Source organism: Eumetopias jubatus, unplaced genomic scaffold, assembly GCF_037043125.1.
Source record: "Eumetopias jubatus isolate StellerSeaLion01/CBP00866 unplaced genomic scaffold, mEumJub1_p1.0 scaffold_7, whole genome shotgun sequence".
In the NCBI taxonomy this organism is placed as follows: Eukaryota; Metazoa; Chordata; class Mammalia; order Carnivora; family Otariidae; genus Eumetopias; species Eumetopias jubatus.
In genome coordinates, this window is record NW_028274813.1 from 64,424,707 (window position 1) to 64,439,187 (window position 14,481).

The window sequence follows — 14,481 nt, forward strand, 5'->3', positions numbered from 1 at the left end:
AATAGAAGAATTCAAATAGAATTAAAGAAATATTTCATTTATCCAAAAGAATGTATGAAAAAAACAGGAAGAAAAAATAGATGAAACAAATGAGAAAAAAATTAAAATGGTAGACTTAAAACTAACCATATCAATAATTACAGTAAGTGTAAATGGACTAAGCACTCTAATTAAAAGCCAAAGATTATCAGGCTGGATAATATATCAAGACACTACAAAATATCCACTTTAAATATAATGAAACAGGGCACCTGGGTGGCTCAGTCCGTTAAGCAACTGCCTTCGGCTCAGGTCATGATCCTGGAGTCCCGGGATCAAGTCCCACATCGGGCTCCCTGCTCAGCGGAGAGTCTGCTTCTCCCTCTGACCCTCCCCCTCTCATACTCTCTCGCTCTCTCATTCTCTCTATCAAATAAATAAAATCTTAAAAAAATAAAATAAAATAAATAAGTATAATGAAACAGAAGGTTAAAAGTAAAAGAATAAAAAAGATATTCTATGGAAACAGTATGTGTAAGAAAATCAATGTCGCTATATTAGCATCAAAGATGAGAGTTTATCAGAGGTAAAGAGAAACATTTCACAAAAATAAAAAGGTCAATTCACCAGGAAGATATAACAAGTCTAAATGTGTGTTTAGAGATTCAAAATACGTGAAGTAAAAACCAATTTAGAGAAAAACCACAATCATAGTTGGAGATTTTAACAATCCTCTCTCAGTAGGTCAGAGTAATTAGATGAGAAGTCAATAAAGATATTAATCAGTTGAACAACACTGTTGACTTGACCTAAATGGTATTTACAGAATATTAATCACAACAGCTGCGAAATACAATTTCTTTCTAAAAGCATATGGAACAATCACAAAGATGGACCACATGCTAGTCCATAAAGTCTTAAAAAATTTTAAAAGATTGACATTTCACAGAGTAAATTCTCTAACCAAGACAAAATTACACTAGAAATAAATGTCAGTAAGTTATTAAAAAGATCCACAAATGTAAGGAAAATTAAATAACAACACTACAAAAATAAAAAAAGGAAATTAGAAATTATTTATTTTAGACTGAATGACAATGAAAACACAACGTATCAGAATTTACAGGATTCTAAGAAATGACTAAAGATAATTTACAATCATAACTACTTATACTAAAAAACAAGAAATGTTTAAAATGAGTTATCTAAGTTTCTAACTTAAGAAGGTAGAAAAAAGAAGAGCAAATTAAGCCTGAAATTTTAAAAAGGAAGAAAATAGTAACAGCAGAAGACAATGACATAGGAAATAATCATAAAACAGAAAACATTTAAAAGGCCAAAATGTTATTCTTGGGAAAAATTAATAAAATTGATAAACCCTAGCAAAAAAATCAATAAAAGAGAAAAAAAATTACCAATATTAGGAATAAAGAGGAAACACTCCATCTCATATACATTGCATCTCATATTCTGTTTTAAAAAGGTAGTAGGCTAAATAAATAATAAATAAATAATACAAGGTTTAGGCAATATTCTGAACAACCTTATGTATATATTCTACAACTCAAGTGAAATAATAAACTCCTATAAAACACAATGAAACTGAAACGAGATGAATTAAAAGTCTGACTAGAATTAATCCTCAAAAACCTTCTCCTAACCAAGGAGAAAAAAACACTCCAGCCCCAGATTTCCTTGATAAATTCCACCAAATACAAACATTACACTTAAGCTAATAATTTTACAGCAACACTTTCACAAAAGAGTAGAGGAGGAAAGTACTTCCAAACTCATTTTACAAGACCAAGATAGACCCCTACAATACCAGAAAAAGACATTATAGGAAAAACAAATTAGAAACTATTAATATTAATTAACATTAAATTATTAACATTAATATTCCTCACAAATACTGATCTAAAACTTAATAAAGTATTAGAAAATTTAATCTAGCAATATATTGAATTACAATATTACTTATTATAATTAAATATTATGACCAAGAAGAATCTATCCCAGGAATGCAAGGCTGGTCTAACACAGAAAATCAATGTAAATCACACCATCCATAAAATAAAAGAGAAAAACCACATCATCATTTTGATAAATGGGAAGGAAAAAGCATTTGAAAAAAATTCAATGCCCATCCACAATAAAAACTCTTAGCAAACAAAGAAACAGGGAGGACAGAGTGCATCAGTGAAAACCTACTACTATCATTCTTAAGGATGAAATACTTATTGTTACCCTACCCTACAAATCCAGATGAAGACAAGGAAGTCTGCTCTCATCTTTACTACTAGGTAGTGCAATAAGTAAATGAGAAAATGAAATGAAAGAAATAGATTGGAAAGGAAGCACTGAAGCTATTTTACTTACAGACAACATAATCATGTGCATATAAAGTGTATATTCTGTCCTAACAGCAAACAATTTGAAATTAAATACAAAATACAATTCCAAAATCATCTCAGAACACAAAATACTTAGAATAAATCTAACAAAAGTACAAGATCAATACACTAAAAATTATATATTACTCCAAGAAATTAAAGAAAATCTAAATAAATATAGAAACATACCATGCTCATGGATTAGAAGCCTCAATGTTGTCAGGATCTTGATTCACAAAATACTGACCTATACATTCAATACCAGTCACTATACATTCAATACCATCCTAATGAAAATACCAACATGCTTTTCTGTACAAATTGACAAGCTGAATCTAAAATTTATACAGAAATGGAAAAGAACGCAGTGTAACTAAAACAATCTTGGAAAAAAAACAAAGTTGGAAGACTCAAACTGTTCGACTTTAAACTTTCTCCATGGCTACAATTATCAACTAGTATGGTTTTACTGTAAGGCTTAAAAAAGACAGATGGAACACAACAGAGTATCCAGAGATAAACCCATACACATATACTCAATTGACTTTCATCTAAGGTATCAAGTCAATTCAATGGGAAAAGGAAGTCTTTTAAACAAATGGTGCTAGAACAACTAGATAAACTACTATGTGTTTTCCCACGACTCTGACATTAACAACCTGGATACAGCATTAGATCCCACAGGTTAATTAAGGGCTCAGTCCCACTAGACCACTCCCACTTCAGATACCAATCACAAGTTCAGGTTGTTACCTGTACATCTGGACTGACCAGCTATAAATCAGAGGTTTCCATGACCCCTTCCTTCAGGTTTGATTAATTTGCTAGAGTGGCTCACAGAACTCAGACAAACATTTACTTATGTTTACTAGTTTATCATAAAGGGTGTTAGAAAGGATACAGATAAATAGCCAGATGAAGAGATACAAAGGGAAAGGTCCAAAAAGGCCCTTAGCATAGGAGTTTCTGTCCCTACAAAACTAGGTTTCCACAACCCACCAGGATGTGGATACACTCACCAACCCAGAAGCTCATCAAGAGTTTTCACAGAGCTTAATCTGCACCCCACCCTCCTTCCCCTTCCCAGAGGTCAGTGGGTGGGGCTGAATGTCCTAACCCTCTAAATAATTGGTCTTTCTGGTGATCAGCCCCATCCTGAGACTATCCAGAGACCCTACCCTAAGTCACCTTACTAACATGAACTCAGGTGTGCTCAAAAAGGGGCTCCTCATGGGTTACAAAAGATACTCCTATCATCAGAAAATTCCAAGGGTCTTAGGAGCTTTGTGCCAGGACCCAGGGACAAAGAACAAATATATTTGCTATTATACCACAACTATGAAAAAATATAAACCCTTATCTCATTTCCCACACAAAATTTAAATCATGATGTGCAAGCCAAAGCTATAAACCTTTGAGAAAAAATATATAAGCATATCTTTATAACCTTGGGGTAGATAGGCAAAGATTTCTTAGGACACAAAAAGCGCTCAGCATTAAAAAAAAATTTTTTTTTGATAAATTGGGATTTCATGAAAATTTAAAACATCAATCAAAAGGCAAGCCACAGACTGGGAGAAATATTCCCAATACCTGTATCTGACAATGGACTCACAGCCAGAATATATTAAAACTCCTGCAACTCAATTACAAGAAGAAAACTGAGCCAATAAAAAAAAATGAGTAAAAGACTTGAACAGACACTTCATAAAGGAAGATACAATGATATCTAATATGCACATGAAAAGGGGCTAAACATCATTAATCATCAGGGAAGCATGAACTAAAACAGTAAGAAGATACCATTTTATACCCACTAGTGAAGAGACTGGCAACACCAAATACTGACAAGATGTGAAGCAACCGAAACTCTTAGGAAACTTGTACAAGTATTTATAGAAGCATTATTCATAAAAGCCAAAAACTGGTGTCTACCCAAATGTCCATCAACAGAAGAACAAACAGTATTTGATTATATTCATGTGATGGAATACTATTCAGCAATAAAAAGGACTCAACTACTGATATAGGCAACAACAGGATGAGTTCAAAAGCATTAGGCTAAGAGAAAGAAACCAGATGGAAAAGGCTATACAGTCTGTAGGGTTCCATTTATATGAAGTATAAGAACAAAACAGAACTCATTTATGACACTAAAAATCACAACTGTGATGGCCTAAGAGTGGGGGAGTGAATAGAAGGAAGCCCAGGGAAATGTTGTAGGGGAATGGAAATGTTCACTATCTTGACTGAGGTATGATTATACAGGTATATATATTTATCAAAACTTACTGAACCATACATGTAAGATCTCTGCATCCCATAGTAAGTATACTTTAACTCAATAAAATACCATAAGAGGAGCGCCTGGGTGGCTCAGTCGTTATGCGTCTGCCTTCGGCTCAGGTCATGATCCCAAGGTCCTGGGACAGAGCCCTGCATCAGGTTCCCTGCTCCACGGGAAGCCTGCTTCTCCCTCTCCCACTCCCCCAGTTTGTGTTGCCTCTCTCGCTGTCTCTCTCTGTCACATAAATAAATAAAATCTTAAAAATAAAAAATAAAATAAAATAAAATAAAATATAAGAGGGTGCCTGGTGGCTCAGTCGTTAGGCGTCGGCCTTTGGCTCAGGTCATGATTCCAGCATCCTGGGATCGAGCCCCACATAGGGCTCGCTGCTTGTGGGGGACCTGCTACTCCCTCTCCTACTCCTCCTGCTTGTGGTCCCGCTGCTCTCACTGTCTCTCTCTCTCTGTCAAATAAATAAAATCTTAAAAAAATATATATATCATAAGAGACAGGGGGGAAAAGAACTTTAAACCAGACTTTCAGTTCAGATGGCAGACTGACCACAAGTATTTATCTTCTCCCCCCAAAAAGAGTAACTAGGAAGAGACATGAAAGAAACTTCTGGAACATTAGTATTCTATAGGAAGAGACATGAAAGAAACTTCTGGAACACTAGCATTCTATTTATGTCCTAAAAAATTATATAGGTATTTTCACTTTGGGATTATCCAACTATCTGTACACTTATGATTTGTACACTGTACAGTCATATATATATATACATATATATATGCATATATATAAAATTGAATTTTTTTCATCAGCCAATGAATCAGGTAGCCTCCACAATCCACTGCTGTACAGAGCATCTATCCAGCTACTAAATTTTCACAAAGGGTGTTAAACTTAACAAAAACTGGTCTGCTTTCTAAAGCAATAGCCGTTGACATGATCAGTACAGGTCACAGCGTAGTCCAAAAATATCAGCTTTTCAGCTCCAATTAAAATGCACAAATGATAATGGTAACTTTTCAAAAGACTGTAAGGTAAATATGCAGTCTAATGTCCTAATATCTTAGAGGTCTTAGAGGATACCTAGAGTATCCCAATAAGTTATGGAGCCATTTTCTCACCCCATCTTTCATCCTGATATTTTATAGCATGTTTGCTAAAAATGTACTGTCAGCACTTAACAAAGTAAACTGACTTTTATATGATTTGTGTGTCAGAGAGCCAAATCTCCAAATCTCCACTAGTTCCTCAGCCAGACTATCAAATTCCATAAATATTTTTTAAACTTAGCATCTGATGAATGCTGAGAAGAACATGAATAATGTCAGATGACTGAAGTGATGAGAGTGTAGCTGAATTGAGAAATCAAAAATGTGTAATGCCAGCAATTAACACAAGTATTCTATATTCTCTGACAGTATTCAGCAGTAGATAAAAGAGGCAGGGTTATGGTGGGATATTGACTGAGAATATGGAATGGGATCCTGCCCCTCTCTCTTCCCCAATTCCTCACAGAATGAAAAAACAATGTATTCTGGTTCCTTCAGACTTGATCTTTCACCTCTGGTCTCACAAAGTTTTCTTCATTTACAAAAGCAGCTACTAAATCTAAGTTTGAATTTCAGGTACAATTTTTTGCAGCCTAATTAATTTGCATTGTCAGGTTTACTCTCACTTCTCCCATGGGACATTCCCTTTGCCCCTCTCCTGAGGGTATATGCACACTGGGTCTCTTCTCTTCCACATTCAGGGGTTCCTTTGCAGAGATGTTTTCAACAGCTGTTGCAATCTGAGGCTTAAATGGAACTTAATACTCAAAAAGGACACTTAAAGGCAGGATCCTGCATCCCTCAGAGGGGAGCACCAACACTTAGCTAAATCTCTGTGTCTCTTATCACTGACGTGGGTTTCTAAGTCTCTGATCACTGTGGAAAGCAGAAGTATTTCCATCTTCTTGTGGCCATCCATAAGGCTTAGGAGAAAATCTGAATCAGTTCCTGTTGAGAATTACAACACTAACAGAGGAGGGGGAAAATGAGTACTTAAAATACTCTGATGACAAAATCAGAATTCTCCTTTTGGTGTTTCTAAATTTCTATTGACTCTAACTTTAAATACAAACAGAATAAAGACTGTTTTAGAATTTCCTTTAAAAAAAAAAAAGGCTGGGTTAATCCATACAAATAAAGAATAAAGATCAAAGTCACAAAGGAATTGGTAAAGAAGGGGTATTGTTGGGAGTATAACTAAAATAGCTAACTATGAGATCTGAGTATAAAAGGGGAGGAAATGCAGCTGAGAGGCTTGAATGCACTAGGAAAGCAGGTGGATTCTGGGACCAGAGATCAAAGAGCACATTTATTAGAACTCAAGCAGAAGGAAGACAAGATGTGACAATGAAAAAAAGAAGAGTTTCAGAGTTCAAGACATATTTCATCTACCAACTCTTGCAAATAGAAATGAATATAGAAATATCTATGATTAGAATTATCAACCTGTGGCATGATGCCTGACCCAAAGTGAAATCTGAATACATAAGGGGTAATTGCTGTAAATGGTGGAGAAAATCCAAATTATTTATGGTATTTACCTAGGACATAATTAACTGTAAATTCACAGCTCCTAGAAAAAAATTAAAATTATTTCTATAAATAACATAGCTCATCTGATATTTTTAGATTATCCAATCAACTGTCCTCATCCTCAAGGATAAATTTAAGTTGATTGGACAGATATTACATACATAAATATAGAGCCAGATGTACTCAAAATAAAATAAAATTTCATTTTGTTCTAGAGCAATTTTAAAATGAGCATGATTTATGTAATTTTTTTATATATCCAAGAACTTCTACACTGCCCTTACAATTCAATATTGGCCATAATGAGATTAACCATAAATTTAAAGAAGGCAGATTACTTATAAAATAGATTTCTTCATCTCAACAAAGCAAAATAACAATATAAAATAAGACATTAGGATTTTTAGTACTCATAAGCAATGGGGAAGATTAAATCACAGACCAGTGAAATTGGTCTTGGCACCACAGAACTCATTATATATTCAGTCTATCAGCTGGATTCTTTTACAAAACATCTCAAACCTGACTGCAAATTTTAACAACTCTCCAATCAGCAAATGCATTAACCACAGTGTGCCAATAATAAAATGATACTCAATGCAATTTTCTTACCTGTCTCAACAGTTTTTCAATAGCTGACATTACCATAAGGCCTCTCCAAACAACTGGTGCAGTCTCTTCAACCAGGAAGCCCATAGACATACTGCAACAGTAAACCAAAAATAAAACTAATTTACATACATTAATCAATATTATTCTGAAAAGTCGCATAAAGTAAAAAAGATATACTTACCAAGCAATACCATAATTCAAAAGAGGCCTCATTAGGTTGCCTAAAATTTAAAAAACAAACAAACAAAAAACTCTTTTAGAATATATAAACATACATATTTTCTTATCAAAAAGTGTCAAATTAACCAAAAAAAAGTGTCAAATTAAAAATACAAATGGCTGGGGCCCCTGGGTGGCTCAGTTGTTAAGCATCTGCCTTCGGCTCAGGTCATGATCCTGCGGTCCTGGGATCGAGTCCCACATCGGGCTCCCTGTTCTGCGGGAAGGCTACTTCTCCCTCTCCCTACTTCCCCTGCCTGTATTCCCTCTCTCGCTGTGTCTCTCTCTGTCAAATAAATAAATAAAATCTTAAAAAAAAAAAAGAAACACAAATGGCTACTCATACTGCTGCTCTTTACCTTTCAACTGATTTAGCTCAATCTGCAACAGTTTAAACATTATACCAAGCATACGACCAATACTTCCCATAGGCACACATCTATTAATAGCTGGAATATAGTTTTATTAAGAAACAATCCATCTAGGGGTATCTGGGTGGCTCAGTTGGTTAACCATCTGCCTTTGACTGAGGTCATGATCCCAGGGTCCTGGGATCAAACCCCGTGTCAGACTCCCTGTTAAGCAGGAAGCCTGCTTCTCCCTCTCCCTCTGCTGCTCCCCCCTACTGCTCATGCTCCTCTTGCTATCTCCCTCTCTCTCAAATAAAATCTTAAAAAAAAAGCAACAATCCATCTATAATTTTCAAGTCTCTCTAAAAAATAGCCTCATTAAGTAAATTTATCCACCCATTTTATTGATACATAGATATATAAATTACATACTTAGGTTTATCTAGTATGCATATACATGACAAGCACACATACTTGCACACATGCATCTAGTAAGTTCTCTGTATTTCTTTTTTCCTTACTTGAAGAATTTGTAAAGTATAAAAAACCCAAGAGTAGAAAAACTCGATTTTGTATCTCAACATAATAAAAGCAATATATGAAAAACCCACAGCAAACATCATACTCAATGGTAAAAGACTAAATGTTTTTCCTCTAAGATCAGGAACAAGACAAGGATGCCCACTTCTTTTACTCAGCATAATACCAAAAGAGCCAAAGCAATTAGACAAGAAAAATAAACGAACAGCATCAAAATTGGAAGGGAAGAAGTCAAGTTTTCTCTTTTCACAGATGATATGATCTTATGACAACCTTAAGATTCCACAAAAAACTATTAGAGCTAATAAATGAACTCAGCAAAGTAGCAGGATACAAAGTCAACACATAAAAATCCATTGCATCTCTATACACAAACAATAATCTGAGAAGAAGATTACGAAAACATTCCCACTTATAACAGCATCAAAAAGATTTAAATACTTAGGAATTAACATCACCAATGAGGTGAAGGACTTGTACAATGAAAACCTCCAAACATTGCTGTAAAAATCAAAGACGACATAATAAAAGGAAACACATATCATGTTCATTGACTGGAAGACTTAATATTGTCAATACTGCCCAAAGCAATCTACTGATGCAATGCAACCTTATCAAAATTCCAGTGACATTTTTTGCAGAAATAAAAAAATCCATCCTAAAATTCATATGGAATCTGAAGGAATCCCAAATAGGCAAATCAATCTAGAAAAGAAGAATAAAGCTGGAGGATTCACACCTCCTGATTTCAAAATTTATTACAAAGCTACAGTAAGCAAATCAGTGAGATACTGGCATGAAGACAGTTAAAAAGACCAATGGAATAGAATAGAGAGCCTAGAAATAAAACCATCACATATCCAGTCAAATGGTTTTTGATGGGAAGCCAAGATCATTCGATGGGGAAAAGACAGTCTTTTCAACAACTGGTGCTGAGAAAACTGGATATCCACATGCAAAAGAATGAATTTAGACCCTTACATATATAAAAATTAAGTCAAAATGGATCAAAGACCTAAATGTAAGAGCTAAAACTACAAGATTCTTAGAAGAAAACATAGAGCAAAAGCCTCATGCCATTGGATTTAGCAATGATTTCTTGGGTATGATATCAAAAGCAAAGGCAACAAAAGTAATAGACAAATTGGACTTAATGTGAAAAATTTTTTTTTAATTTTTTAATTTATTTATTTGTCAGAATGAGAGAGAGAGAAAGCACAAGCAGGGGGAGTGGCAAGCAGAGGGAAAAGCAGGCTACCTGGTGAGCAAGGAGCCCGATGCGGGACTCGATCCCCCAGGGCTCTGGAATCATGATTCCTGGGATTATGACCCGAGCTGAAGGCAGACGCTTAACCAAGTCACCAAGGCGTCCCTGGACTTAATGAAAAATTTTAAATGTTGTGCATCAAAGACAATATCAATAAGTAAAAAAGCAAGCCACAAAATGAGAGAAAACATCTGTAAATCATATATAAGGAATTCATATCCAAAACATAATTAAATCTTAAAATTCAACAACAACAGTAAGCAGGTCTTCACCAGATACCAGAGCTGCTAGCACCTTGATCTTGAACTTTCCAGCCTCCAAAAATGTGAGAAATAAATGTTTGTGGTTTAAGCCACCCAGCCTAGGGTAAATTTGGTATAGCAGCCTGAACAAACTAAGACACTGGGACAGTCCAAAGCCTTTTCACAAAATTGGAAACCAAAATCTCTAATACCATATATGAATAATCTTTAATCTACTTTATCAGTATGCTAAATCCCAATCCAGGGAAAATGTGTACTTTAAATACCTCTTGCAGTTTAGTGAAAAATAAGTTGTAAACTGAAGCCAGAAATGTGAGGAGATTCATCATGTTAAATGCATTTCTTCAGAATTCAACAGGGAAAAATGTACACTGAGAGGCCTAAACATGTACAGCATATACATCAAAAAGAACGTTAGAGGCACATTCTTCTTTATCTTCTCCAGGATATTAGTAAACAAAATTAATAATGTCTAAAAGCATTTTACCTTAAATAGTAAAATTATCAGAACTGAATGATGGCACAGACTGAACCATACTTTTAAATTAGTAGAGAAAAACTCTGAACAACAACTCATGATTACAGGTACAAAGTAGTTTATTTGCCCTAAAATTTTATTTTTAAAAAATGTGTACAGCAATTTCTACACATAAACTTAATAGAAAAACTAACAAAGTACTAGTGGTTGAAAGTTTACATTGAAACTTTGGAATCCACTGTCCTGTAACAGCTTTTTGAAGAGACCACCATTAGCTGAAGTTATCATGATACAGATCATTATTTCCTACTTCCTCCTATCTTCTTGATAGCTCATACATTGAAGCACAAAAGATTCTTACTCCAAGTCAAACCATTTCAATTGCCATAATGCCATTCACAGAATGAATGACACTATGCCTCATCCTCCTCACTCTATTACACCAAAGTTCTATCATTGCTAACAGGTGTGAATTTAATTAATGGACTGTATGTCACCAGTGGATTTCAAACAGATTTAGGGACTACTTTTATATCATAAATTAATTGTCAAGCTAGAAAAGACATTGTGATCATGTCAAACTGAAGAGCTAGGCAAAAAGGAAATAGGCGTAAGAAAGGCTGCTTTAAATTTTCCTATTAAAGTTCCAATTGTTAAATGTTCCAAGGATAACTCTCATCTAGAATCAGATTTTTTGTAGGAATCCCACTGTTCATGAATCACCTAAATAGTAGACATTCCCACTTAACTTGGTATTAGCAATAAGCCTGAAAAATCTCTGTACTTTCTACTCTGTTCCCTGGTTCCAAAAATAAGAGTTTTAAATACAGCTGAACACCAAGATTCAGGAATATATGTCTAAAAAGATTATAAGTTGAAATCACACAATAGAAGCATTAAATCCTTTTTTAAATGAGGACAGAGAATATGTACCCTCATTTCATGAATTTTAAAGAATACTTAAACATAAAGTAGATAAAGAAAATAGTCTTATAAAAACAATCTTTTATCCACATATTCAAGACAAGACATTCAAAGGTACAAAAACCTTCAGAAAGTAGGAAATGACACCCAGTACAAAGTTTACAATTTCACTTTCTCACCATCTACTTTCCTATTCCTTCTTTTCTTTCTAAAACCAAGATCCTTTCTCATGAGAAATCAGATTCAAGAAAGAAGTTGCATCCTATTCTTTCAGGAGAATTTAAGTGGCTGGGTTTGACAAAGTAGTTCCACCAAGTTAGTAACCAGAGAAGGTTTAGAATACCCTAACTTTTTACTGGAAGAAAAGGATTTAGAGAGTAGATGGAATGGATCAAAACTCAAATGCCAACCTGGACAACCTAAAGGCAGTATAATAATACTGCATCCAGAAGTAGAAAGGAAGGGGATCTAGAACATTAGAGAAGAGAGTAGAAAGACTATAAAGAAAATTCTTCAGTGTTTTTCCAATTTTACACCTATCACTTTTAATATTAAAATTTCTTTTATCGGGACACCTGGGTGGCTCAGTCAGTTAAACAACCAGCTCTTGGTTTCGGCTCAGGTCATGATATCAGGATCCTGGGATTGAGCCCTGTGTTGGGCTACATGCTCAGTGGGGAGTCTGCTTGAAGATTCTCTCCCTCTTCCTCTGCCCCTCCCCCATTCTCTCTAAAATAAATAAATATTTTTAAAATTTTTCATTATGGATAAAGAAAATGTGGTATATATATATATACATATACAATGGAATACTACTACTCAGCCATCAAAAAAATGAAATCTTGCCATTTGCAACAACGTAGATGGAACTAGAGGGTACTATGCTAAGCGAAATAAGTCAATCAGAGAAAGACAATTATCATACCATCTCACTGATATGTGGAATTTAAGAATCAAAAAAAGAGGATCATAGGGGAAGAGAGGAAAAAATAAAACAAGACAAAATCAGAGGAGACAAACCGTAAGAGACTCTTAATCATAGGAAACAAACTGAGGGTTGCTGGAGGGGAGAGGGGTGGGGGGATGGGGTAACTGGGTGATGGGCATTAAGGAGGGCACATGATGTAATAAGCACTGGGTATTATATAAGACTGATGAGGGACGACTGAGTTGCTCAGTCGGTTAAGCATCTGCCTTTGGCTCGGGTCATAATCCCAGGGTCCTGGGATGGAGTCCTGCATCGGGCTCCTTGCTCAGCAGAGAATCTGCTTCTCACTCTGCCTGCCTCTCCCCCTGCTTGTGCTTGCTCTCTCTCTCTTTCTCTGACAAATAAATACATAAAATCTTACAAAAAAAAAAAAAAAAGACTAATGAATCACGGACCTCTACCTCTGAAACCAGTAATACATTATATATTGATTTTAAAATTAAAAAAATAAATCCCCCAAAAAATAAAATAATAAAATAATACAAAACAAAATAAATTTCATTTATCTTTCCCTTTTTGTACCACCTTGGAAGCTTACTATCTCACCCCAGGCATCCACCCATCTCAAAACTGAAAGCTATCCAGGTATCCTTCTTAAAATCCAACCTCTTTCCCAAGAAAACAAACTGCCCCTTTCTTTTCCAACTCATCCCTTCCTTAATCAAAACTCATTTTCTCATGTGGTGGTTTCCATTAGGAAAAGAACCTGAAACAAGTAAACAACTCTGAGAGCTTAAGCTTTGCAAAAGATACACTATTTTTTTTTTAAGATTTTATTTATTTATTTGAGAGAAAGAGAATGAGAGATAGAGAGCACGAGAGGGAAGAGGGTCAGAGGGAGAAGCAGACTCCCCGCCGAGCAGGGAGCCCGATGCGGGACTCGATCCCAGGACTCCAGGATCACGACCTGGGCCGAAAGCAGTCGCTTAACCAACTGAGCCACCCAGGCTCCCAGAAGATACAATATTTTTAAAGGGAATCTACTCAGTAGAATATAAATGGGAGGGGCACCTGGTGGCTCAGTCAGTTAAGCCTCTGACTCTTGATTTCGGCTCAGGTCATGATCTCAGGGTCGTGAGATAGAGGCCCACATGGGGTGTGGAGCCTGTAAGATTCCCTCTCCCCCTGTCCCCTGTCCCTGATCGCATGCCCATGCATGCTTTCTCTCTCTCTCTCTCTCTCTCTCTCTCTCTCTCTCTCTCTCTCTCTCAAAACAAACAAACAAAGACTATAAATGGGAGACTATATAAGGGATATTTTAGAGCAGGGGTGGTATCTTAGACTCTTGTCTACTAAGGCGCTAAAATTTTCTTCGTTTAGTTAATCACTCAGCAAATACTTACTGACTAACTAGAAGTATAGAGAATAAACTTGATATCCCTACTTCCGAAAACTTGCTAATTTATATTATGAAGGTTAACAGGAAGAAATGAAAGCTAGAAAAAAATAGGTGAAAATGGAACTTTAGGTAAAGATGATAAATACATGATTTACATGCTCTAACTTCCACAAACCATATACCACCATTCCTGGCCTCCAGCCCACTTTATACCTGCCTTGGCATCATTAAATGATCATTAATTAATC

The 14,481-nt window shown here is 35.4% G+C and overlaps 1 protein-coding gene across 3 annotated transcripts in view; it reads right to left on the reverse strand.

The window, feature by feature from the left end:
- Positions 1-14,481, reverse strand: part of NUBPL (NUBP iron-sulfur cluster assembly factor, mitochondrial) — a 216,954-nt gene that overhangs the window by 132,036 nt on the left and 70,437 nt on the right. For all 3 annotated transcript variants that reach the window (XR_015768514.1, XR_015768513.1, XM_028114937.2), the window contains exons 5-6: positions 8,047-8,086; positions 7,866-7,956 (exon numbers count right to left, since the gene is read on the reverse strand). Coding sequence is in view for 1 of the 3 variants with exons in the window: in XM_028114937.2 (XP_027970738.1) it covers positions 7,866-7,956; positions 8,047-8,086 (131 nt within the window). In the remaining 2 variants the exon portion in view is untranslated. The remainder of the gene's footprint in view (positions 1-7,865; positions 7,957-8,046; positions 8,087-14,481) is intronic.